General features: G+C 44.3%; 1 protein-coding gene across 6 annotated transcripts in view; it reads right to left on the minus strand.

Moving 5' to 3' along the window:
• GCN2 (protein kinase family protein) overlaps positions 1-25,506 on the minus strand; it is a 323,601-nt gene that overhangs the window by 28,299 nt on the left and 269,796 nt on the right. For all 6 annotated transcript variants that reach the window (XM_087682047.1, XM_087682045.1, XM_087682046.1 and 3 more), the window contains one exon: positions 15,859-15,966. In XM_087682047.1, coding sequence (XP_087538173.1) covers positions 15,859-15,966 — 108 coding nt within the window. The remainder of the gene's footprint in view (positions 1-15,858; positions 15,967-25,506) is intronic.

A 25,506-nucleotide genomic window follows, 5' to 3' on the forward strand; every position in this document is an offset into this window, starting at 1 on the left:
TTTTCGCATGACGAATATGCAACAAGTAACCTTCTCCTAGCCACAGCGTAGTTAATGAAGTCCATGCAAAGCTAAAACTAGTGTTAACTTATTTCATTTTACAAGCACAGGCCACATGCAAGTCCATAGTATCTTTTTCGTGCTCTGCTATATCCTACGGGTGTTAATGACTTTTCCTCACGAATCATTACAATGAAGATATTTCCTAAAATGCGACATACGCTTATCCTTTCCATGTCTAGTAAAAAATGCACTTAATAATTTCAACCTTATAATGATGGGCAATAGGTGTTCTAGGCTCGTCACTTTGAGATACACAACAAAGCAACATGCTACTGAGGTCGTAAGATGGATAGACAATTTGCGTTCATTATATTGAAAATACTAATGACCCAATTGCATGCCATGAATTAATTCTAGTAATTGTTCAAATAGTCAATTCTTTTTCAATTGCATTTAACTAGGCTAGGTGAATTTGAACACGCATAGGTGCTTCCTATTTCCATGAAAGTTATCGTACTTAATGAATTACTTTTGCGTAGAATCAAAATCGTAAAACCTGGGCTTGTGGGCTCGAAGAGATGTCCATGTGAATGTTAGGAGAGGAACCTTCCGCAGGTGCCCCTTGCCACTTCTTGGGAGCCATTGTAGGCGTGTTTACGGACTTCCAATTTTCCTTTACCCTTACGCGATTGGTGAATTTCCTCCAGCCTTGGTAAGCAGCCTCAGATCTTGCCCTTCTTCCTCGTACGTAGGAGATCCCTTCACCGAAATGCAGATCCTTGAAAATACCGAGGCTTGTGGGATTTGGGCTTATGGGAGGGCTTGTGGGGTTGGAGCTTTGTTTGTGGGAATGGAGCTTTTCGAAAAAGCTTATGGGAATGGAGGCTTTACGAGAAGGTTTGCCAAAATGGGGCTTTTACGAACAGGATTGTGGAAAGGAGCTCTATGGGCTCGGTTTTTAAACCCGAGAAGGGTGCATAGGAACAAGGCCCAAAGCCTTATCCTCTAGAAGCTTCTTAGAGAAGCTTCTGATTATAATAAGAATCGACGTGGAAGAGGGAGGGGGGTAATAATGAGGTGGTAAGATGACGATGAAATGGTAATTGTCTTGATGGTGGCAACGTGGAGCCCCAGTGTCAGCATGCTGCAATGGCGGCAGCAACAGGTGCTGCAAGCGGCGGCGTGCTTAGCCCGGCGGCGTGCTTAGCCCGGCGGCGTCCGTTCCCTTCTCTGAACGTCCCCTTCGATCCTCCAGCTCGGCTCCCTCCTTTCCCTCTTATCTTCTTTGGACGTCAGCGCAACCTCTCCCTTATCCCTACCTCTAATCGTGCATAATATGGCTGCCTTTCGTCTGATTCCTTCCCTCTCGCGCAGCCTTTTCTCCTCCCTATCCAAGGCTAAGGGGGGGGGGGGGGGGAGGGGGGTTTATAGCCCAAGGAGAGGAGAGGGGAGCCACCACGTGGCTAGTGCATGGCTCTCCCCCCATATACCCAACTCACCACATCTCCTTCTCCCATTCCCTTCCCTCCAGTCACGCATCGGCTGGGGGAATTAGCAAAAAAAATTTGCATTAATTTGATCATTATCCATTTAGTCCCCTTCAAAAAGGGTGTTTCCCCGCGGTTATGCAATCTTGAACCCCCTGGCTCGATTTCCCAATGCGGAGGTCTCGTCTTTGCGCGTGCAGGTTACGAATTAAATTGCCGGTAATTACAATGCGGAAGATAACCTTGCACAGGTTTTACGCGGCGTGCGGGGAGTCAGGTTTAATAATATTTTCAAGCGAAAATATTACAAATCGAGGATGATTGCAAGGATTATAAGGGGGAGGGCTATCATGAGGACATGTATTTTTGAAACCTCACTTAACATGTGGATTAAATTTTAACCACAAGGTTAAGTAAATGTTGCATATGTGAGGTGTAACTAGGGTTAGAGTAAATTTACGAGCTCGGGACTCCAGGAAATCACTGGATGTCAAAGGCAAAAGTTACTGTAAGTTATGCCGCACACGTACTAGGTGATATTTGGTGCTAGTTGTTGGCCTAGGTCATTCATTTGGGCATAAGTGTTAGTTGATGATACTAGAGAAGTGACGTTTAATGGTACCTAACGCCAATTTGATGGTCAAAGATGGCGCAAAGACACTCAGGAATGAAAGTTGCCCAGGCAATTTAATTATTGGCTAGTTAGATTATTTTTTAGGGCATTGAAATAATTATTAAATTAATTTTCAGTATTTAAATACTGAAAATTAATATTTAATTATGGATAATGCTAGAAAAACCATTTGGAAAGGCTGCCACTTGTAAAAAATGCCCATGCAAGACTGAAAAGCCTCTTTAGAGGCTGGAGAGAGGCATTTGAGTAGATTCAACCTGCAAGAGAGAGGGAGGAGATGCTGCTGGTCTGATTTGCAGCCATTGAGGACCTTTTAAGGCAGCCAGGGGCAAGAGAAAACCAATCAATAGCAAGTGACATCATCTACAAGCTCTGAGACAAGGTAGTAGCAATAAATGACTGATTTTCTTCAGTTCTTTGCATCTACAAGCTGTTGAGCTAGTGCAGCAGCAGTAAATGGCAAATTTTCTTCAATTCTTTGCGCGAAGAAAGTCCGAATTTTCTCTCTCCTCAACGTTCTTTCCCATCTCCCAGCCTTTCTATAGCCTTGCTCTAAAGATTACAGAATTGAGACCACCAGAGGCTGAGAAATTTTAGATTTCTCTACTGTAAACCCTAATTTGCAGTAGAAATTAGGGTTTAGCAACAACCTTGGGAAGCGTGCCAAAAATTGGAAGCTCCAAGACTTGGATTCAATAGGGCTGAAGCAGTTTTTAGTCAAATTCAAGTGGAGGGACCAGCAAATCAATGAATTTGGGGTATTTTCCATCTCCATCAAAGCGAGCGAAGGCCAATTGACTGCCTGAATCAAGGGGCAAATCAGATTGAAGACTTGTTGGCCATTTTGGACAGCAAGGGAAGTTGGAATACTGAAAGGGATTGGGAGAATCCCATTGTACATTAACTTCTGCAATTAAGTTAAATAAATACTGAAAGGGGCACCAGTTTTGGGGCCAATAGGGTGTCCAATGTCCAATATTATATGGTAAAGAGTGCATTTCAGTTTTGAGACTTTGTTAATGCTGTAAATAGTGCTTAATCAGGTTGTTTACCACCCTATCTGAGGAAGGTTGGTTTTAGACATTGTGTAATCTTTTGTACTGATTTCTAAGCCCTTTCCTTACATTATTACTTCAAAGATGGTGCGTTCTGAGCCATGTCTAGTACCTGATCCTGACCCACCTACAGATTCTTCAGTTTCAAGCCTCTTCTGGGAGACACATTGCCTTGTTGGTATCAATAGACCATGTGGGATTCCGGGATTCTTCCACTGGATTCTGATCTAGAGGACCCTAGAATATCTGCCCAATTTGCACCTCAAGTATCATTTGTATCCCTGTTTACAGTTGATTACATAGCATTTTTGAAGTTGGATAGTTGGCAAGAGATTCGCGTCGGCACCCCAATGGTGAGAGGCCATGGAAAAGGAGCTAGAGAGTATTGACCAAAATGAGACTTGGAAGGTGTATCATTTGAGCCAGAAGAAAGTCATCCGGACAAAGTGGATTATTAGGAGTAAGCTAAAGGTTGACGGGACTTTAGAAAAGTACAAGGCTCGCATTGTGATGCAAGGGTTTTGACAGAAGTAAGGTATTGACTATGAAGAAACCTTTTCTCCTACTGCGTACTTGACATCATTTCGTATGTTGGTTGCGCTAGCCACTCACTATGGTTGACCCATTTATCAAATGAATGTCAAAGCCTTTTTGAACGGTTATTTGGAGGAGGGAAGTCTATGTGGAGCCACCTCGTGGATTTTCTTTTGTTGATTGGAAAGATAAGGTCTTTCAGTTGCAGAAAGCTCTTTATGGGATGAAGCAAGCACTACGGTCTTGGTTTTAGAGGATGGATTAGTTCATTCGAACTCACATATACCATTCTACCCCTTATGGCCCGAACTTATTTATTCGTAATACTTCAAAGGGGGTCAGCTATATCCCGCTGTACGTAGATGATTTATCATTGGCTCAAATTCCGGTGCCATATAGAAATAAAGGCGAAACTTCTTTGGTTGATTCACACAAGGCCCGATCTAGCTTACTCGGTTAGTATACTTGGTTAGTATTTCATTGCACCTAGAATGTCACATTGGATTGCATGTCTTTGTGTTTTGAGATATTTGTAGTGTAGCTATTTTTATGACCTAACTTATGGATTTGGTTTATGTTTACAGGGGTACACTAACTCTGAATGGGCAAGAGATTTTGAGACCCTTCCTTGGCGGCTACCTCTTTACCTTGAGTATGCCACCCATCTCTTGGGCCAACCATAAGCAGAAGGCGGTGGTAGCTTCCACAGCGGAGGCTCAATATCGTGCTCTTTTTATGGTACCACAGAGGCTAGCTCTACTTGGAGAGATTACTAGCCACACTTCAGTTTCCATGCGACTCTTCTACCATTGTCTACTATGACAACTAGAGTGCCATTGAATAAGCACGATATGCCTAGAGTTTGTGTCTTCATCTGACAATTTTGTAGACATATTGACCAAGGAGGTCGATTGCCTGGTGTTGTAGTATATTCTACCCAAGATCAGCTTGCGTACACACTCCCCTACTTCATCAGATTGAAAGGGAGAGGGTGACTCCCTCCAGCTTTCCCTTCTAGTTTGAGAGGGGGGAACAACTTTCTTCTCTTGGTGGTGATAGGATGTTGTTTACAGTTTCTTTTCCGAGATTTTTGTATATTGTACTTTGTATCTTTATCCATATCATCAAGATGGCATGATTGTAAAAGGGTGCCAATTCCCTTGCGAGCACAATGTCCAAGTGACACTGTTGCATAGCATTTTGTATGAACATGATCACATCTATATTTCCTCTTCTATAACTCTAATGGAATGACATTCTGTTCTTGTAAACATGCATATATGCACATTTATCCTTTTTCGGTCTTTCTGAGTGGCGGACTCTAGATCCATCATATTCATGGCATTGCACATGGCAATCTCCCTTGGTTGCTTAGCTTCTAGCTTGCTTCTTGCACATCTTTTTTGTCTCCTCATGTACCCACCATGTATGCTTCACATACCACTAGCCTCTTTCTTCATCATCAACACCTAGCAATGGTAAGGATAGATCTCATCCAAACCTCCTAGGCTCTAAAGCAATTGCATATGCAATGTCTTTGTGTCTACTCTGGCTCAGCACATCACACACATGCCATTGGTTCCTTGCCATATCCAAGCCAAGTACCAACTACTAAACTCCTATGGGCTAGAAGCCATAGAAATAGAGAAATCTTTATAGGCCTAAAGCTGTCATGTAGCTGCCTCCAAAAGTCATGTAGGAACTCAATAGAGATTTCCTCCTCATGCCAATGGGGGGTGGTTGCTGGCTGTGCTCCAATACTACTCATCAATATCCTCCACCACAATCTAGTAGTGTATCGAAAATAGGGTACGTTGCATGGTTTGTCAAGGAGAGGGTCCCTTCATACCCACTGTCCCAAATCCTCTTGAGGTCTTTGTAGAGGCCTCCTCTCCTATGCCCAATATCTCCATCCATCTATAAGACAAGTGTGCGACTTCCATTGCACAAATCCTCTACCTGGAGCAGCCACTGAGTCATATAATGTCAAGATCCTCTCATTGGAGATGGCCATTGTCCTGCATTGTGAAAGTCAATGCCATATCTCTGCTAGATACAATAACTGCTAGAAGGATATTGCTTCTAAGAGACCAATCCAAGTCTTGGAGGTAGTTATATATGTCTACAAATCTGATGGAACTTCCTCTATCATAGCCTTGGCTTCCCTAAGACCAAGTAATCTTTGCCTCTGAGTCTCCTATGGAAACTCTTGTAATGCAAACCAATCCCCCACTCACATAGTCTTGTAATGCAAACCAATCCCCGACTCACATAGTAATGCAAACCTATCCCCCACTCACATAATAATCTTTGCCTTTGAGTCTCCTATGGCAACTCTTGTAATGCAAACCAATCCCCCACTCACATAGTCACCTATGTAAGAATCTATCCCATGACAACTGTGTCCATTGTTCAATACTAAGGCCTCACTCTGATCTCAAGTAATGATTAAAGAGAAGAGATTGCCTTCTCTTCTCTTCGATAGTAGTTGGGAGAAGGTGGTGAAGCCCTGAAGATACAAATCTCCATGCTCTAATAATGGCAGCCGCAAGTTTGACCTCAACGGTCCTCCCTAAATCTTTGGTACTAATCTCTAGAGATATCCAAGGAATGTTGGGCTGCCATGGTTCTCCATGTGTAGGTGTCATATCTTGTAGCCTCCCCACCCAAAGTTTCTTCCATAGCTCCTCACGTGGACGCACCCCCCTAACAATGAGCTTAACCAATAAGGCTTTGCTTTGGCTATCTAGGTCTATGATCCCTAATCCTCCTTGGGATCCAGGCCGTATGATGACATCCAAGCCCCCTTTCATAGTGACATGGGATGAGTTTTGGGAACGGGAATAGGAACGGAGATGGGGACCATAATTGCCATCCCCTATCGCCATTAGAAGGGGCTCTAACGAGGTGACAGGATTGGGATGGTTTGAGGACAAGCTAGAATTGGGATGGTAAGCTAGAAAATGGCCATCCGATGTCACCATGCCACCTTTGCTCTAGCTATCTTCTCCCAACCAAATGAGGTTCCTGATGAGGCATTTTACCTTGCCAATGCATGACCTAGAGAATACCCAACAAGAACTGATGTACAACATGATTGCCAGAAGAACTTGGTTGGCAACCACTACTCTCCTTGCTAATGAGAGTCTTGTCAAGCCCCAATAGAGAAGCTTTTGTCTAACGCTCAAAAGGAGACGTGCCAACTGCTGTTGTGAGATTATATCAATCTCCAAATGGCATGCACGATATCTCATAGTTGTCCCATGGGAAACCCACATGAAATCCTAATTTGGTCACCACTCCAGAGTCTAGTGTCGCATATCCAAAATCCATAGGATTTGTGCCAACTAATTAGGGCTCCCAATGCTCTGCAAAATGGCTCCATGCCGTTATGAAGGCTCTAAAGTTAACCTCATCCCCATCCACGTAAACTAATGTATCATCAACAAACTCCACATCAACAAGCTCCTCAAACTCGAGGAAGGGTAGTTGATAGAGAATCATGGAAATCGTGATGGGGAGAGAGGGTACTTGAGCCTTCGTCCAAGAAAGGAATTTCCCTCATTAGAAGGGGCTCTAACGAGGTGACAGGATTGGGATGGTTTGAGGACAAGCTAGAATTGGGATGGTAAGCTAGAAAATGGCCATCCGATGTCACTATGCCACTTTGCTCTAGCTATCTTCTCCCAACCAAATGAGGTTCCTGATGAGGCATTTTACCTTGCCAATGCATGACCTAGAGAATACCCAACAAGAACTGATGTACCACATGATTGCCAGAAGAACTTGGTTGGCAACCACTACTCTCCTTGCTAATGAGAGTCTTGTCAAGCCCCAATAGAGAAGCTTTTGTCTGACGCTCAAAAGGAGACGTGCCAACTGTTGTTGTGAGATTATATCAATCTCCAAATGGCATGCACGATATCTCATAGTTGTCCCATGGGAAACCCACATGAAATCCTAATTTGGTCACCACTCCAGAGTCTAGTGTCGCATATCCAAAATCCATAGGATTTGTGCCAACTAATTAGGGCTCCTAATGCTTTGTAAAATGGGTCCATGCCGTTATGAAGGCTCTAAAGTTACCCTCATCCCCATCCACGTAAACTAATGTATCATCAACAAACTCCACATCAACAAGCTCCTCAAACTCGAGGAAGGGTAGTTGATAGAGAATCACGGAAATCGTGATGGGGAGAGAGGGTACTTGAGCCTTCGTCCAAGAAAGGAATTTCCCTTGAGCCTCTTCTCTCTCTCTCTCTTCCTCTCTCACTCTAAGATTCCCCTCCCCTCCCCCCCTCCTCTCTCTCTCTCTCTCTCTCTTTCTCACCCTTTCTCAAACCAGGAGTAGGAGGGAGGAGAAGGAAGAAATTATTGTGTTTTTTTTTCCTTAAGGACGGGGGGTTTTATAGGAGTGAGATGGGTATTGATTGGGGGGGGGGGGGGGGTGCTCTGACAAGGGCCCTTAGCTCCACTCTAACGACCTGTGTACCTGTCACCATGCGGCCTAAGAAGAAGGGGTAGTGGGGGTTTGGAGGTGGCACATGTGTGCCCCTCCCCCCTATCGAAATCGTCGTCATCATCGACTTCATGTCCTCGGAAGTTCCACCACCGCCACGTCATCTCCTCTCCCAGTGTCAACAGCCACTGCAGCTCTTTTGGCACGTGGTGTGTAAAGACATACAAAAATAATAAAGCAAATGTCTGATACAATGATATCGTTTGTGATGTGATGAAAGGCAACAATCCAAATTCTTTGTCTTGAGCTCAATAACATTCAACGGGATCTTGGGACTCTGCTAGACTGATGAGCTGATTATGCATTCACTCATGCATGAGGAAATGCAGGCAGCAGGCTGAACGCTGCTGGGAACTGCCAAATTGCAGCAGTTTACTGACAGAAAAAGCCAGCAAAATGGCATGATGACTGGCTGAGCTGATGGATTGAATGCAGGCTGTGAAATGTGGGAAGAAAATTGCAGGGTTGAGTGCTTACTGGTGGCAAGTGGCAGGCTCCAAACTGACAGTCAAGGATCTTGTACACAGTTCCAAGCAAGGTAATTGGTCTCCACTGTGTGATTGCCAATCTATCTCCACTTCCTTTGGGGATGAGATGAATCAACCCCTTCAAAAGTCTCTTTGGCATAGCCCCTGATGCCATAATCTACTAAAAAGTCGAGTGAAGGCTTGTACTAAAAAGATCCCACTAGCTCACAGAGAAGGACTTATCTAGTTCATCTTCACTTGGACACTTGCCTGAATGTAGTGCCTGAAGTGCCTCCTCCAATTCCTCTGTAAAATGAGGCATCTAATGTCTGCTCATTCTATCTATAACCACCCTTCAGATGCTTTGCCAAATTCTCTCTTTGTCTCTCTCATATCTGTGGGGGCCTTGCAGCCACCCCGCGGGGGGGGGGGGGGGGGGGGTGGGTGTGGTGAGGGTGTGTGTGGGGGGCGAGGAGGCTACGTAGTGGTGTGCGGGAGCCTATTGGTGGATCCTAGTGGGGTTTTGTAGTATTGTATGACCACCTTTCTCACCTCCTAAGGGTGTCCTATGCAATTGATCCATCCCCTCTCTTGAGTCTCCAAACACTCTGCAGAGTGTTTCGGCCCTATTTGCATGCGGAAACAATCCCTGTTAGCTTTGATGATAGATTGAGTCTAGAAAGAAACAATCTCTGCTCTTACAATATGCATCCTTTTGACTGTCCACCTACATCATGGCTTCTCTCCTCCTCCCCTTGTAAGGATACCAATGATGCTTTAGCAGTTCTTTCCTTCTCTAGAATCTGCACGGTCGTCTCTCTGAGATTGTCTTCATAGAATAAGTACTCTAGAATGTCGACACTGGAGTGAGGTCCCCCTACTCTCTCAAATAGAAGTATCTGAATTGGTGAGTGGTATGAGAGGGTTATGCCAAGTATGATACTTGTAAGCGCGCCTCTTTCCATAAGCCCAATCATTGACATAAAATCTATTGATCCTAGAGAAAGTTATGGCTTCTACCACCCTATCTCTTGTGTAGAACTGGAGCAAGCCTATGGTCCTGCCAAACTTTGTTGTGAACCACAGGTCCTAGCTTCTCATTTGGAATAAGAACTCCTCCCAAGCAACTTGCTCTCCTCCCTCAATGATTTCGGTGCATCCGACTCTCTTGTCCTTAAGGCCCTCCATGTAAAAGTCACCCCCTACCAGATCGGCCTATGGCAAAGATGATTGAGGGTGGTTCATTGTTTGCTATCTCGTTGGCCATTCTAGGTGTAAACGACCAATATACCAATGTGTGTCTCCTCCACTCTCATTGAGACCCACATGGCTCTCCTTAGAACAAAAATGCCCTAGCCCTATATCAACAGAGTCCACTGCTCCCAAACGCATAAGCATATTCCATCTTGTATCACATTGGCAATCCTAGCAATTGCTTGGTGGTGAGTGTGAATTTGACTTGGCAATAACTTCCCACAACATTGGGATATCCTGTTTGCTGAGAGATCATGGTCTTGTAACATGAGAAAATCAATTGAACTTCCTACTAGAGCTCTATGCAAATCTTGTCACGTAAGGCTCAAAGCTTGCCTAAAGCGTCCTCCTCCAAAGCCTTGTATATTTCATGAGAATAACCTCATGGAGTGTGTCTCAACCTCTCGGACTGGCGTGGCTTAACAGACCATGCTTGCCTCTGCTGCTTCCTTGCATATACTCTATCATGTGTTCTCTCTTTTATCTCTACTGCATGGTGTTATGGAGGAAAGCCCTCTGAGTAGGCATTTGAGTCCTCTACCTCCTACTCTCTCTTGGGCTATCACGGCCTCCTCTGCCTATTGAGTCTCGAGGATTGTGGTGTATTTGTAGCTTGCTCTAACTCGTCAAAGGCTGTTGGTACCATTGTCTTGGTGGGCTATATTACATCAATTTGCAATGCTGCCACACTAAGGGGGTGTGGAAAGTCTGGTTTGTGGGCATCCAAGGGAGTGTCTATGAGAGCAATGGGGGTTGCCATAGCTCCGCACGCATTGCCGGTGTGAGGTCCTTGATCACTATCCACTGTCCCTCCATCCATCTCTTGGCCTCTAGGCCATCTTGCCCCTCTCTCTCTCTCTCTCTCTCTCTCTCTCTCTCTCTCTCTCTCTCTCGTGAATAAGTGTATATTAATACTGGAATATTTACATCTAGCCTTCAGGCCATCCAACCAAACAGAAAGGATACAGGTCTCACTTTTTTTTACATCACACCATCAGGTCAGCATATAAAAAAACACAGATACAACTAAAAGTGTACCACAACTCTAACACAGAAATGTCACTCAGAAAGAACATTTGGAGTAGAGCAAACAATATCCAGCCAGGGAGTAATAATGTCAGGAAGAACTAGATCAGCTGAGTCTCTCTCTCTCTCTCTCTCTCTCTCTCTCTCTATACACGGACTCTAACACAGGAATGTCAGACCGGAAGAACAGCTGGTGTGGAGCGAACAATTTCCAGCCAGGGAGCAGCAATGTCAGGAAGAACCAGATCAGCAGACACCATAGAGAAGATTTGCCACAACAGTAAACCACGAATTGGGGCCACATGACCATGAATGCCAGAAATTGAATAAAAAATGAAGGCGTTCCGAGTACGCCAAGAATGCCACAAGGCTGTCCATCTAAGAAAATGGAAAAGGCAGGAATAATCTGAACTCAAAGAGGTCATGGAGGTCATCTTTCCCATAATCCACGAATGAGCTGATATCCGATGCTGAGTCAAGGAGAACCATACATGGGAAACAAAACTCCAAATCTGTCTCGCAATAGGGCAGGAGACAAAAAGATGAAGCATTGTCTCATCACATGTAGCACAAAATACACATTGACCAGCAGATATCTTACGAGCACACAGCACATACCCAGTAGGAAGAGCCCCAATAAGTAGCCTCCATATAAAAACTTTCCCCTGATATGGAATCTTAGATTTCCAGAGCTGCATGAATCTATCCTGCCACTTCTTTTTACTATCCCGAAGATGCCATACTTTATTAGCCTTATCTGTAAGCCATCTTTTGGGCTCCGCCATTTGATGATATATCTCGTTAGCTGACCTTTTCTCGAAATCATCAGGAATGACAAACTTCTAGTCATGCCAAGGAGAAAATAGTTGTAGCGTAGGCAAAGGATAGAACCTCAAAAGTTTGTCCTGGATGGCTGACCAAATATCATGATATCCTCTAGGCACCTGAAAGTGTTAATGAATGCACCGAAAAGAATAAAGATGGGCCTGCCCAAGAATGACACCATCCAGGATTATCTGCAACCCCAAACGATCCATCCGGTTGAACTTGTCTTGCTGCAGATCTTTATCAGTCCAATCCAACAACCTGGAGGTAGCTAGTATTTCTCCTAGCAGGGAATTTTCCTTCTTATGAAAATCAGGAGGGCGCCAAACTGCAAAATGTAATATCGCCTGCCAAGATGTGATCATATGGGAAAGGTCTCTCTCTCTCTCTCTAACATTGCCTCCTCCTCGGGCCATCTTTGGTGCTTTGAATCACTCCTCCGCACCCTAGGTCTACCACCTCCAGGGTGTGACATTTGTGTCTTGGGACATTCCGTTGCAAGATGTCCAATCATCTTGCAAGTGAAGCACTGACCAGCGAGGCCTGCATAAGGGATGGGCTGAATAAGGAAGCCCTTGTGAATAGAGGAAATCCTGATAGTCCAAGGGAGTGTAGAGAATCTGTGGGTAGTATCACTCGGACTAATGGCTATCTGTGTGGGCCTTCCGAGAATACATCAACAAAAGTCCTACCCCTCTGTATGACATGGCTAAAAGCACTGCCAATCTCAAAAAAGTATGGCATGAGATACTCATCAAGGCTAGGAAAGAGATGGTGATGGCAATGCCCTCTCTAGGTGACAAGTAGTCACAATCCTCAATCCATCTGTCGAAGCATGTCTAATGTCCTAGCATCAAGCAGGCTGGTAGAAAGCGTTACCTTCATTTGCTTGAGTGAATTGAACTCGAGTCTGAAGCACCCCTTTCCCAGTGGCACTTCTTGCATAATCCTGTCTGGGATACCGGTAAGACTGGACTGGATGGAGTCCTTAAGACTGTGAACATTCGGGTGATCTCCAATAATTCTACACATCAGAGATGATGCTTCTAGGGCCATCACTTTCTCCTTGAGTGCTAGCCTTACGTTTGAAGTGAAGCAGTTGGTGGAAAGGCATTGGCTGACCATGTGGTGGAGGGAGGGCTGCACCGGAACCCCCTCAGGATGATGAAGGACCAGCTGCAATTTCAGGTGATTCACTAGTTCCATGTGTCTGTGATGCAGGTGTTTCTTGGTCTGTTCGAATTGGATTCTGCTGCTGTTCTGCCTGTTGGCGTTGTGCAGGGGAAGGGACGATGAAGGTTGCCTATGCCAGGAATCATATGAAGGCTGTTAGGCTGGATGAGGATGCTGAGGACGTGTCCATGGCAGGTTTCAGGCATGGAAAAAATAAGATGTCTAAATCTGGGAAGCTGGGAAGCAGCCCCCCTGACTCTGCCCAACAAGTCTAAAGCCTGATGAAAGGTGTGGAAAATGACTGAATTGCTGACATGACCGGCTCCACCTGACTCGACAGCCCTGATGACTGTTCTTGATGCTGGGTGACACAATTTCAGGTTGAGCAACCTGGTTTCTGCCTCAACTGTACATTCTGCATTTTCATGCTGCCCATTCTCTGGTGGTTAATCTGTGTTTGACTCCTTGAACATGTGTTTACCGCAAACAATGCCATCTTAAACTCTTTTTGTAAGGAACCACATTTCACCTCATTGTCAGCAATGAGCTAATCGCTATTACTATTTGCCCAAGACCTTCAAGATGTATCCATGGACAAAGATCAACCACACTCTTAGTGGAAGATGCGATAGGATGAAAGGCAGCTCTGTGATGATGAAGAGAACTGCCTTCTTGTGGACCTGCGACTCCCACATTTTCTTTCATACTGCCCCTCAGATGGTCTAGCATTATAGCCCACCAAAGTGGTTGTTCACATAACCATTGTATTTGAGATGTACTTAGCAAGTCTTTACATGGTTCCTTGTAATTTGTATTTAACCTCAAGAGGATTTTCTCTGAGGGGTTATGAATATAATTTTCTATCACTGGAAATAAAAGTAGCAGTATTGGAGCACAGCCAGCAGCCACCCCCCATTGGTACAGAGAGGGAATATATCCACTGGGGAGTCTTTATCGAGAATATGGATAGAGATAGTCCACACCCTCCATGGGAGATGGGAGAGGATGCAGAGCAGCTCTGAAAGGATGAGGAAGAAAAGAGAGCCTTTCCTGCAGATTTTGGATTCAGACACCTTTCATACTACCTCAGATGGCCTGGCATTTTAGCCCATCAGATTGGTTGTTCACACAACTGTTGTCATTTTTATGTACTTAGTTACTCCTCACAGAGTTCCATGTATTTTGTATTTACCTCAGTTTTTTTTTTGTCCGAGGTGTTCTTAATAGAATTTTCTTTACTTGGAGAGAAAAAAAAGGGGGTAGCAGCTCATTCTAGCATTACCTAATCCCTGACCAAATTCTGAAGATATTGATGAGCAACAAGAACAAGTATAGAAAAAAGTTTCCAGAGAGACTAGGATCTGTAACAGTCAACAGATATACTTAAAACTGATCAAGGCTCAGCAGCTGTCATCTCCTGAGAACCTTGCAACCACACAATATTCTCTCCTACACACTTCTCATGTAATGAAGCAAAGTACTCATATCATTAACATTTACTATGTCTGAGTGTATCAACACGAGCCAAACACAGCAATTTACCACTGAAACGGAGCAGCTGCAGATGATGACAGCAGCCAATAATGATGCCAGCACAGGCAGTGGAACATTAACGACTTCAAGGTAACAGATGATGATGATGACAGATGGAGCAGCAGGCTGAAGTGCTGATGAGGTGAGCAGCGAAGGCAACTGACGATGGAGGCACAGAGTGAAGTTTGCTGAGAAGATGTGAGATGAGAAATTGTGGGATGGAAAAGTGGCTCATGATCCCATTGTTTTGAACTTTTGGGCGAATGATATGATAAATCTTGTACAATCTTGTATCTAGGGTTTGCCTTTAGGGGGTTTGTGTTTGTGCTTTGGGGTTGAGAAAAAATTATGTAGTATTTTGGCAAGCCCAACTTCTCATAGCATAACAGCCAATACATTCCAGCCCTGACACTAGGGGCACCACTGAAGTTAGGGGAGGTAGCTTGAGATATGCTTGCAAACATTCAAATCTCCCATTATAGAACTTGGGCAGCAGGCCATTAAAAGAGACTCCAAGTCCTCCCATAACTGACCATGATCTTTGGTTGGTGGACTTGGAGAAAGCCAAAACTTACCACCCTTGGAAGGACTTTCCCTTATGAAAAATCCCCAAATTAAATTTGTACTCTTACCTCAGGATTTTTTCATGAGGTATCTAGTATCAATAGATTTCTCTCATTCTTTGAGAGAAAAGAGGGGGACCAATACTTCTCATAGGCATTATAGAACCCCATAGACTAACTCCAAGCATGCATTCCCAACACGAAAGTCTCTCCTCAAGTAGCAGTTTATTTGCTCAAATCGTGAAAATCTTCTACACCATTTTCGATGAGAATCTCTACAAAGCCAAAAGGAGTTCACTTGACCAATTATTCAAGGATTGCACTGCAAGATGAAATACAAGTTTTTTGGCTGTCATATCATAAAGAAAATAACATGTTGCATTGTAAGCAATGCTCCAATGTTGAAATCCATCTTCACATTTTAACATAGAAACTGAATGGAATGGCTGTCATATCATAAAGAAAATAATATGTTGCATTGTAAGCAATGCTCCAATGTTGAAATCCATCCTCACATTTTAACATAGAAACTGAATGGAATGGCTGTCATATCATAAAGAAAATAATATGTTGCATTGTAAGCAATGCTCCAATGTTGAAATCCACCTTCACATTTTAACATAGAAACTGAATGGAATGGCTCAATGATATTATGCATTAAATTTCACCAAGGCCTAAAATGATTACTCAAGACACATTCTTTGAGGCACACATATACCACCACTATCACACCACACATGATTCCTATGAATATAATAACAATTGAGCTCAAAGTTGATACCAACCAAAGAACTTGGCCAAAGTTGTTGAAGCAGCAGGTCATAGCGCCCTCCAACTGCTAATAACATTCCACTAGATGAGGTTGCATGACAACCACCCTTGGGAATGTAAATCTGCAAGATTACGACATTCTTAGGTAATCAAGCTATGTGGACATCCATATTTAAGGTTAAAATTACCAATGATGAAAAATTTATGGATTTCACGATTTAAGTAGATCCAACAACCATGTTAACTTTCAGGTTTACCAACAGAACCAATCATCATGGCTTGTGTGCTAATCCCCTCATTTTCTTGTACATACATCACTTGCTACCGACTGCAATCATCTCATTTACTCTCTAAAAGAGCGGGAGAAACTCGCCTCTACATCTTTATAGCCACAAGTAGGACCTCTATTTATGAGCTAAGCTAGAGTGCCCCAAGTAACTATCTTCTCTACTCTGGTGCCATTAAAGATATCTGTGGCAATGTCCTGCCATTCACTCTAACTCAGAAAATTAGGTATTGCTGTCACCCTCATCTCCCTAAACCCTCCTCTACATGCTTATAACCATAGATAGGAAACCTATCTATGAGTTAGGCTAAAGTGCTCAAGCCTTAAAGTTCACTATCATCGTTCCTCTCGTGCCATTGAAGATCAATCTCAAGGCTTCCTCCAAATCCCTTGTGCATAGTGGGTGTCATACACAACAATTACATGTTGCCTATGCAACTCTGTATCTAGAAGAATGCATGGGGTTCTAGTTGTGAAGCTAAGTATAAGGCAGCTTTCACAACTAGGATTGAGTGTGTTGGCTCAGTTGCCATTTGGCTGACTTGGGTGGTAGACAGTTATCTGCCATCACCATGTTCACTAATAGTCAAAGTGCATTGATAGTTGCATGAAACCCAATGTCCCATGCTTGTCTAAGTACAATGAGGTGCATTATCATTATGCCAAGGAGAGACTCTCTACAAGAGAGATCAACTTGGCCTATGTGTTAACATAAGACAACCTTACTAATCTTTTCATAAAGGCTTTTTGTTTTGAGAAGTTTGAAGCTTTTAACGAAGCTTTGGGCTTATACCCCTTCGTGTATTATTCATAGTCCACCAAGCTTGGTACTTCCCTATACACGAGTGCCAACTCTTGTTCCCATATCACTTCTGCAAGGGATTTGTCAGCATATTTTAATAGTGATGTGTGTGAGCACACTGGACCCGATTGGAAACTCTTGACTAAGAGAATTTTTGGTGACTGTCTAGAGAAAACCTCCTCCACCGCTCCGTCTCTAAATATTGATATTGTATGAAGATCGTTTGCTCTCCCCTCTCTCCAGCTATAAAGAGGGGAGAGAGAACCAATATATCAAGCAATCATTTTATGCTAATATAAGTATGCTCTTGCAAATCTGTGTACTTTTGTCTCTAACCACTCGTGTGTCACTATCTTTCTCTTGTCTTTAGACTTCTCTTAACTCTCCCCTTCACCCCCGACTTCACTTCTCTCTCCTCCTTCCTCCGGAATTCCTTTATCTAGCCCTTGTCTCTAGACTTCTCTCTCTTTCCTCTTCTCTCCAAACTTCATTCTCTCTCCTCTCCTCCAAGCTTCTTGCTCTACTTCTACTTCTCTGTACTTCTTTCTAGACTTAGACCTCTCTCTAGACTCCACATCTCTATCTGTCTAGGCTCTTCTCTCCACTTTTCTCTCAGACTTCTTTGTGTGACTTCTCTCTTTCCCAAACTCCTTGGTCTCTGGACTTTTTTTTTCTCAACACTTCTCTGTCTGACTTCTCTCTTCCCCAGACTTCTCTTGACTTCTCTATCTCCATCTTCAGACTTCTCTACCTCCAAACTTCTTCTCTTCCCCACACTTCTCTGTCCCCAGGCTTCTCTGCCTCCAAACTTCACCCCTTCCTAGATGTCTGTCTTTGAACTTCTTGTACCTGAACTTCTCTATCTAACTTCTCTGCAGCATTGTCCCTCTTCCCTCTAGACTTCCCTTTCCTCCTAGCCTTCCCTCCTCTCTTTGTTAGACCTTCCTTCTCGGTCCTCTTTACATTAACCAGCAATGTGAATGAATTTGGAGGTGTATGCATTGATTGCAGAGTGAGCATACTCCTCTAAGGAACCCCCTGCACCTCATACAAGCACCGACACGTGACAATCACCCCTACAATCTCCCCTCTTTGCATTGGAAGTCCAAAGCGTATGCCTACAACTCGCTCTAGCGAATCCTTCGAATTTCCACTCCTGAAACTCCTCTTCGAGTTTTTAGTAGATACCAAGTTCCAAGTTGTCCCCTGCACCAAAACATAAGTCCATCTAAAATGACTAGAATGGGCATGGGAGCTGGCAGCAGCTCAGTGGACAGGGGCTGATGCCCCTAAGCCTCTCCACAAGGCACTAGGAAGAATAAATATAACGCTACCCACCTTCAAGGGGCTAGCCACTGAAGATCCTGGAGACTATGTCCGTTGATTTCGTAGCTTATGACAAAGCAGAGGAGTAGATAGGGAGGATGCATTTCTCATACTCTTCCCCTCCACCCTAGAGGACACTACGGATACGTGGTATAGCTAGTTTCTGGAGAACCGCTTCGTGACCTAGCAAGGATGAGTTTCTTATGGCTTACCATCTAGGAAATCGCGAGGGTAACACACCGTCCAACTTGCGTTGGAGACTTCACGGTACGACAATGTGTTACTAGAGCACTTCCACCAAGCACTCGACAAAAGATTTGGGAAACCTTGGACACCACTACTAGCCTAGATGCATTTCAACAATTTGGCAACAAAGATAGAGAATGCATGCAAGCTCTCCTTACAATCAAGTACATTCTTGTGATCATCATCGAACACTTCTAATGATGTTGCAAAATTAGCACGTGAGTTACAGGCCTTGAAAATGGAAAAAATACAAATGGGGGAGCAATGTGTGATAGAGCTCTTAAGGAAAGAGATCGAGAAACTCAAAAGTGTGGATACTTTTGGCATAACAGTTGCTGCTCCTTGGTCTACCCATTGTCAACAACAAGGGCACATGCCAAGTGAGAGCCCTCAATGTAAATTTTAAAGCTTTTGTTGCACAATGTACCATGAAGATTGTGAATGTGACTACCTTAGAGGACTCAAACTTATCCCCTAGGTAAGTCCACTTGCATGCCTATCTTTCTCACCAAGTTATCCCTCAACTTTCTCATTTACAACGAGGAACTCAGCATTCCACCCCACCTTTCCACCCTCCACAAATCCTCCTTTACTGAGACTACTTCTTTTCCACTCACATATGCCTCCTGTTTTATACCACCCTTCACAAGACCAAGGGCCCTTGACAATCCCTCTGACCACCCCATATTATGCTATAGCTGTGGAGAATACAGACATTATCAAAGCAAATGCATCATCCCAAAAGGAACACCTCCATGCCAGTTTTGCCCAAGTTCTCATGACCACTATACTAGAGATTGTTCCAAAACAAAAATTCAAAAGCATCTCAAACCACAAACTTGATTAATATCACTTCCCCTACCACTAGCACACCCACTCCCTTGGTGGTGGTTCTCATATGAGCACAAGCACAAGCAGACGCCATTCAAACTTCTTTCTACCTCTCCCCATGTACTCCTCCCACTTCCTCCTCAGAGAATCAACAAATTTCACCAATAAATGTTGATATGTCCCTCTAGGAAACTTTGAATTACCAACATGAGTAAATGAATTTATAGCAAGAGAAAAATGCTCACTATCTTTCACAGGGAAGGCTATTACTGAGGCACCAAAATAGCAAGAAGACTACAATGTTATAGAAGAGGCTTTTTGGCAAACTCAAGAGCGGTCATGTCATCCATCCCTAACAACAAAGATGGCCAAGGGCCTCGATGATTGGCTATCAAGCGAAGCTTTGCTCCAAGAAATTTGCAATAGTAAGTGACTTCATCACTCTCTTCCCCAAGATTGCGTTTTGAGTCCTCTAATTCAAGAATATGTGCAAAATATTCTAGATCAAGTCAAGGGTCCGCAATCTAACCCAATTAGTATCCCAATATCTACTAATATCAATTTTCACCTAGTGTTGGACATTAGTGTCATTGCTAACTCTTGTAGCCCATGACTTTCATTTGAAATCAAAGGGCATGCTATTAAAGGGGCCATAGTGGATGGTGGCTTGAGAGTTAACATAATGCCTAAAACAACACTTTTAACATTAGGGCTTACAATTGCTCGACCCCTGTCTTTTGACATTTGACTAGTCCAACCTATGGGATTGGTTGAAGGGGTCCTAGTGCACATACAAGACCTCCAATTCCATGTCCTTCCTTGTAGTAGGCATCCCACCCATGGAAGGATTGTACCCATGGTGCTTATTGGCCGCCCATGGTTGCACATAGCTAGGGTATACCAAGATTGGGACACATATGAGCCATGGATTAACGATGCCAAGGGTCTAACATCACTACAATTAGAGAAAGGGCCAGACTCTTCTTCTATCACCGTACTTATTGTGGAAGCTTCCACACCCATTTGACCAACGGTCACACTAGATAACTTGTTTGCACACATTGCCCGTCCTCTTTCCCAACTCCTTAGTCCTTTGTACCCCTTTAAGTGGTCTTTTGAGGTTGATGCAGCCTTCAAGTACCTTGGATGATGCCTTACTCAAGCACCCACCTTAATCACTCCTAGTTGGACCAAGACCTTCCATGTCCACACGGATGTAAGCCTTATAGCAATAGGAGCCGCCCTCACATAACGTGATGTCTCCGCCAACATCAATCACCCTGTCTATTATGCTAGTCGTTTGCTCAACAAGGCTGAACACAATTACCCCACAATTGAGCGATAAGAATTGGCTATTGTTTACGCTGGTAAGAAATTTCTTCGACATTATCTTTTAGGAACCCACTTAGTTGTTATTTCAAATTATCTAGCTTTAAAATGTTTACTTACCAAATCTCAACCTTCTAGTCGTGTTTGGAGACGATTGCCGCTTTTATAGGAATTTGATTTTGAGTTATGGATCCGTCTGAGAAAACACCATAATATGGCTGACCATCTTAGTTGTGTCACACACGGAGAGGCACCATCGTCTCGAAGGTTTCAATCACATTTTCCAGACAAAAAGCTCTTCAAGGTTACTTGCTCGCTTTTCCAAGTGGACATGGTATCAATTGGGTACGAGGATATCCCAAACTTATTGGCACATGGCTCATTTCTGCCCCAAGCTTCCGCAAGGGACAAGCATTGTCTAGCTTTAAAATGTTTACTTACCAAATCTCAACCTTCTAGTTGTGATTGGAGATGATTGCCGCTTTTATAGGAATTTGATTTTGAGTTATGGATCTGTCTGAGAAAACACAATAATATGGCTGACCATCTTAGTTGTGTCACACGCGGAGAGGCACCATTGTCTGAAGGTTTCAATCAAATTTTCTAGATCAAAAACTCTTCAAGGTTACTTGCTCGCTTTTCCAAGTGGACATGGTATCAACTGGGTACGAGGATATCACAAACTTATTGGCACATAGCTCATTTCTGCCCCAAGCTTCCACAAGGGACAAGCATTGTCTTCTACTCGAGTGTCATCCATTCAATTATGTGGGGGACAACTTTATCGCTGAGTCCCAGACATGGTTCTTCGAAGATATGTGCATCCTCATGAAGTTGAAGATCTTGTGTCATCCACCCATTTTGATCCTAGAGATAACCACTAGTTAGCTCATGATATTGCTTTTAAGGTCTTACAATCTGGTCTTTGGTAGCCTAGTTTGTTATAGGATTGTAAGTGGTATGTTAAAAGTTGCGATGCTTGTCAAGGACGTGGACCCAAGCATATGAGGAGTAACTAATTACCACTTCACATCTCCACTGGGTGGTGGCCATTCGCCAAGTGGGGCTTGCCGGGCCAATCTCACCAATCACCAAAAAGGGTAACAAGTATATCTTGGTTGCCACTGACTTTGCTACCAAGTGGACAAAAGCCGTTCCCTCTAAAGACACTACCACCTCCACAATTGCAACCTTCCTCTACTACCATGTGTCCGCTTGCTATGGTTGTCCCCTCAGTATCATGACAAACCATGGCACACACTTTAATAATGCTCTTATCAATGATCTTCTTAGTTGTTACAAGATTTTCCAATGGCAATCTTGTGCGTACTATCCACGCACCAATGGCCTATTGAGAAACCCTTCACCCTTCACCTGCAGTTTGCGTTTTTGCGTTTCTGTGTTTTGTGTTTAGGGTTTGCAGCCCCAAAAAGGGCGGCATCCTAGACTGATTGTGCCTATTTATAGGCCACTCTCATTCATTCCTCACGGTTGATTCATTCAGTTCGTCACCTCTTCTCTCCAGTCTCTCCACTACCCTCACACCCCTTCAAGAGGACATTGCGGTTCGTGGTTCGTGGCTGTCTTCATCATCTTCCTTGTGCTACGGCACCCTTATTCCCTTGTATCACATTCACTCCATGATTCAGAACTTCATCATTCCATTCATCTGAGTTTCTTCTCTCTTCTCTTCTCTTCTCCATGTTTGCCGAGTACACTCCGTGTTCTTCCTTGCAAACCCTACTGTCTCGTTGGTACGTCATCTTTTGACATGGTATCAGAGCTAGATCTGCTCACCTAGCAACGAAGATCCTCCACTCCAGTGAAGGCAAAGACCGGTGGCGAGTTCGGCATCCACTTCTCTTCTTCTTCTGTTGCATCAAAATCTCGTTTTTGCAGATTTCAGGTGTTTCAGCTTGCTGCCCACACCCCTTTTGTGGCGGACATTGCAGTCTCAGCTATCCCTTTTTGGTATTTTAGCTTGCTGCCCACACCCCAAATGCGGAGGACATCGCGGTCCAAGGTGGCCATTGGTGTCTACAACAGTCTGGTGCCTGTTTCCAGCCTATCACACACTGCTCACAGCTGCTTTCAGCATATTGACTGCCGCTGCTGTTTTTTCCTGCGTTTTTAGTCTTTCTCTCTCCTCACCTACATTTTTCTACTGATTGCAACCTCTTACTGCTGGTCACATCCTCCTCCCACTAGCAGCTCACTTCCAGCCCTTCCATTGGCTTCCCATGCCTTGAGGTAGACATTGCAGTTTGTGCTTCACACTGCCCTCACACCCCGTGAGGCGGACATTGCGGTTTGTGGCTCATGGTGGTTGACCTCTTCCTTCTTCAGCAAGGCACACTGGTATCCATGGCTTCTTTACCAACAGATGACCAGACTACTGGGTGCTCCTATTGTGGCATCACCGGCCACATCACCGATGCTTGTTGACATTGACCTTTGCTCCCCACCCCTCCGGAGTACATGCGTCTTTCACCTGGCACTTGTTGTGCCACCTCTCCTTTCTGGGCCATAGAGATCGTTCTGCATCGGCTATCAGAGTACTATGCTCAAGGCAATAAGACGCATCCGATGCGCACTAAGTCCTTTCAAGCACATGGAGGATTGATTGGCACTACCACCTCTTGGAGATCGTTGCAATGCTAGCGGTAGTCTTCTCCCACCTATTTTCGGGTACAGTGGCTACCACGGCTCATGGTTCTGCAATCTGCTCCATTGAGAGACAATGATTGTTTGATACTTTCTCCTCGTCAGTCCGCTCCTTTGAGAGATGGAGGTTGCTCGACTCCTTCCTTTTCTTCGGCTACCCAGTCTGCTCCACTGAGAGATGACTGTTGCCCACCCCTTGGCTCATCTTGAGCCTTCTTCTTCCCCACCCTCTTCCACTCAGGTTCGAGAGGCCACTTCTGGGCACTTTCTGGCTTTCTCTTCGGTACCCCAGATACCTTCTTCGGCACGACCGGTGGCACTTTCTTCATCATCAAACATTTCAGAGTCCATGATCCATGAGTTTTTTGGATTCCCTATCTACTTCAGAGGGGGAGTGAGAGGGGGATGTTATTTCTTTGCCCTCAGAGGGGGCATCTACTTCTTCGACTTTAGCGGGGGCCCCTCCATCTCCCACCTCAGAGGGGAAACCTATTCCACATGAAGTTCTTCACCCATCCTCTACTTTCTTGGGGTGACTGTCTTCGACCAGTCATCTCTTCTACTGATACCCAAGATCTTCACGTACCACCTAGATCGGGACCTCAGAGGTTCAACCATGACTTGGTGACGAGGCCTTCGTATTCCTTCCAGCATGGATGCACAGAGCTAGTGGCTTCTCTCCCGAGGTTGAGTTTCGGATTCTCTAGTTCACTCTATCTACTGTTTTTTACTTCAGGTTCCCTTTCTAGTGGAAATCTTGGATCTTAGGGATCCTCTACATCTTCTTCCTCCTCTTCTCTTCTTGCCTTGGTCACTTGGTCAGCATGGAGCCACCTCCCGAGATCAAGTACAAGCATATCCTTATGGTTCTCGGCACCACACAAAGTCCGACATTTCTCCTATGCATTGTATGTTTTCATCATCTTTGTACTAGGGTGTTTGGGCAAGTGAACAATTTTCCCACGAGGGACACTGTCCAAGTGGCACTTCCTACATAAGCATTGCATCTCCACCTCTCTTCTCTTGTTCCCCTTTTTGGGCCTAAGAGGGGGTGTTGAGAAACCCTTCACCCTTCACCTACAGTTTGCATTTTTGCGTTTCTGCGTTTTGCGTTTAGGGTTTGCAGCCCCAAAAAGGGGTGCCATTCTAGACTGATTGTGCCTAGGCCACTCTCTCATTCATTCCTCATGGCTGATTCATTCAGTCCGTCACCTCTTCTCTCCAGCCTCTCCACTACCCTCACACCCCTTCAAGAGGACATTGCGGTTCGTGGTTCGTGGCTGTCTTCATTATCTTCCTTGTGCTACGACACCCTTATTCCCTTGTATCACATTCACTCCATGATTCAAAACTTCATCATTCCATTCATCTGAGTTTCTTCTCTCTTCTCTTCTCTTCTCCATGTTTGCCGAGTTCACTCCCTGTTCCTCCCTGCAAACCCTACTGTCTTGGTAGTACGTCATCTTTTGACATGGCCAAGTAGAGAGCACCAACAAAAGATTGTGTCACCTGCTTTGCACATGTCACTCACATTCACAACCTTGGGATGAGGCTTTGCTTGGTTGCTTATGGGCATACTGCACAATATAGAAAACAATGACGCGCCACGCACCCTTTCTACTCACATTTGGCATGGATGTAGTCGTGCCATTTGAGTTTGCCACCCTCACACCTCACCTCCTCCAGTATCCCGAAGTCATGCCACTCCTCTCCAAGCCCTTGCTGCACTTGCACCTTTGGAAAAACCTGTATCAATGCTAACCAAGCCCTAAGACCATCCGACAACAATGGAAGGCTTGGCATGATCACCATCTTCGAAGGCCAAGCTTTCACATCGGAGACTTAGTTCTTGTCTACGATGCTAACTATCTTGCCAAGAATCTTAAGTTAGTTTCAAGATGGGAAGGACTATACAAAGTCATTGATATACTATCCGATGGAGCAGTGGCACTACAAACACTGGGTGGTACATCCCTACCCTTGGTAAATGGGTCTAGGGTAAAAAAGTTTCTTCCCAAGTCATAAAGTTCTCGCTCTTATTCTTCTCTCCCTATCATTTCTCTCCATCCACACACACACACACACACACTCTCTCTCTCTCTCTCTCTCTCTCGTTTACACATACAAATGCATAAAGAAACAATATTTCCATATCCTACATACTACACACACGCGCAC

Source organism: Lygodium microphyllum, chromosome 7 (assembly GCF_053477565.2).
Source record: "Lygodium microphyllum isolate KBCC chromosome 7, Lygodium_microphyllum_v1.1.10, whole genome shotgun sequence".
Taxonomy (NCBI): domain Eukaryota; kingdom Viridiplantae; phylum Streptophyta; class Polypodiopsida; order Schizaeales; family Lygodiaceae; genus Lygodium; species Lygodium microphyllum.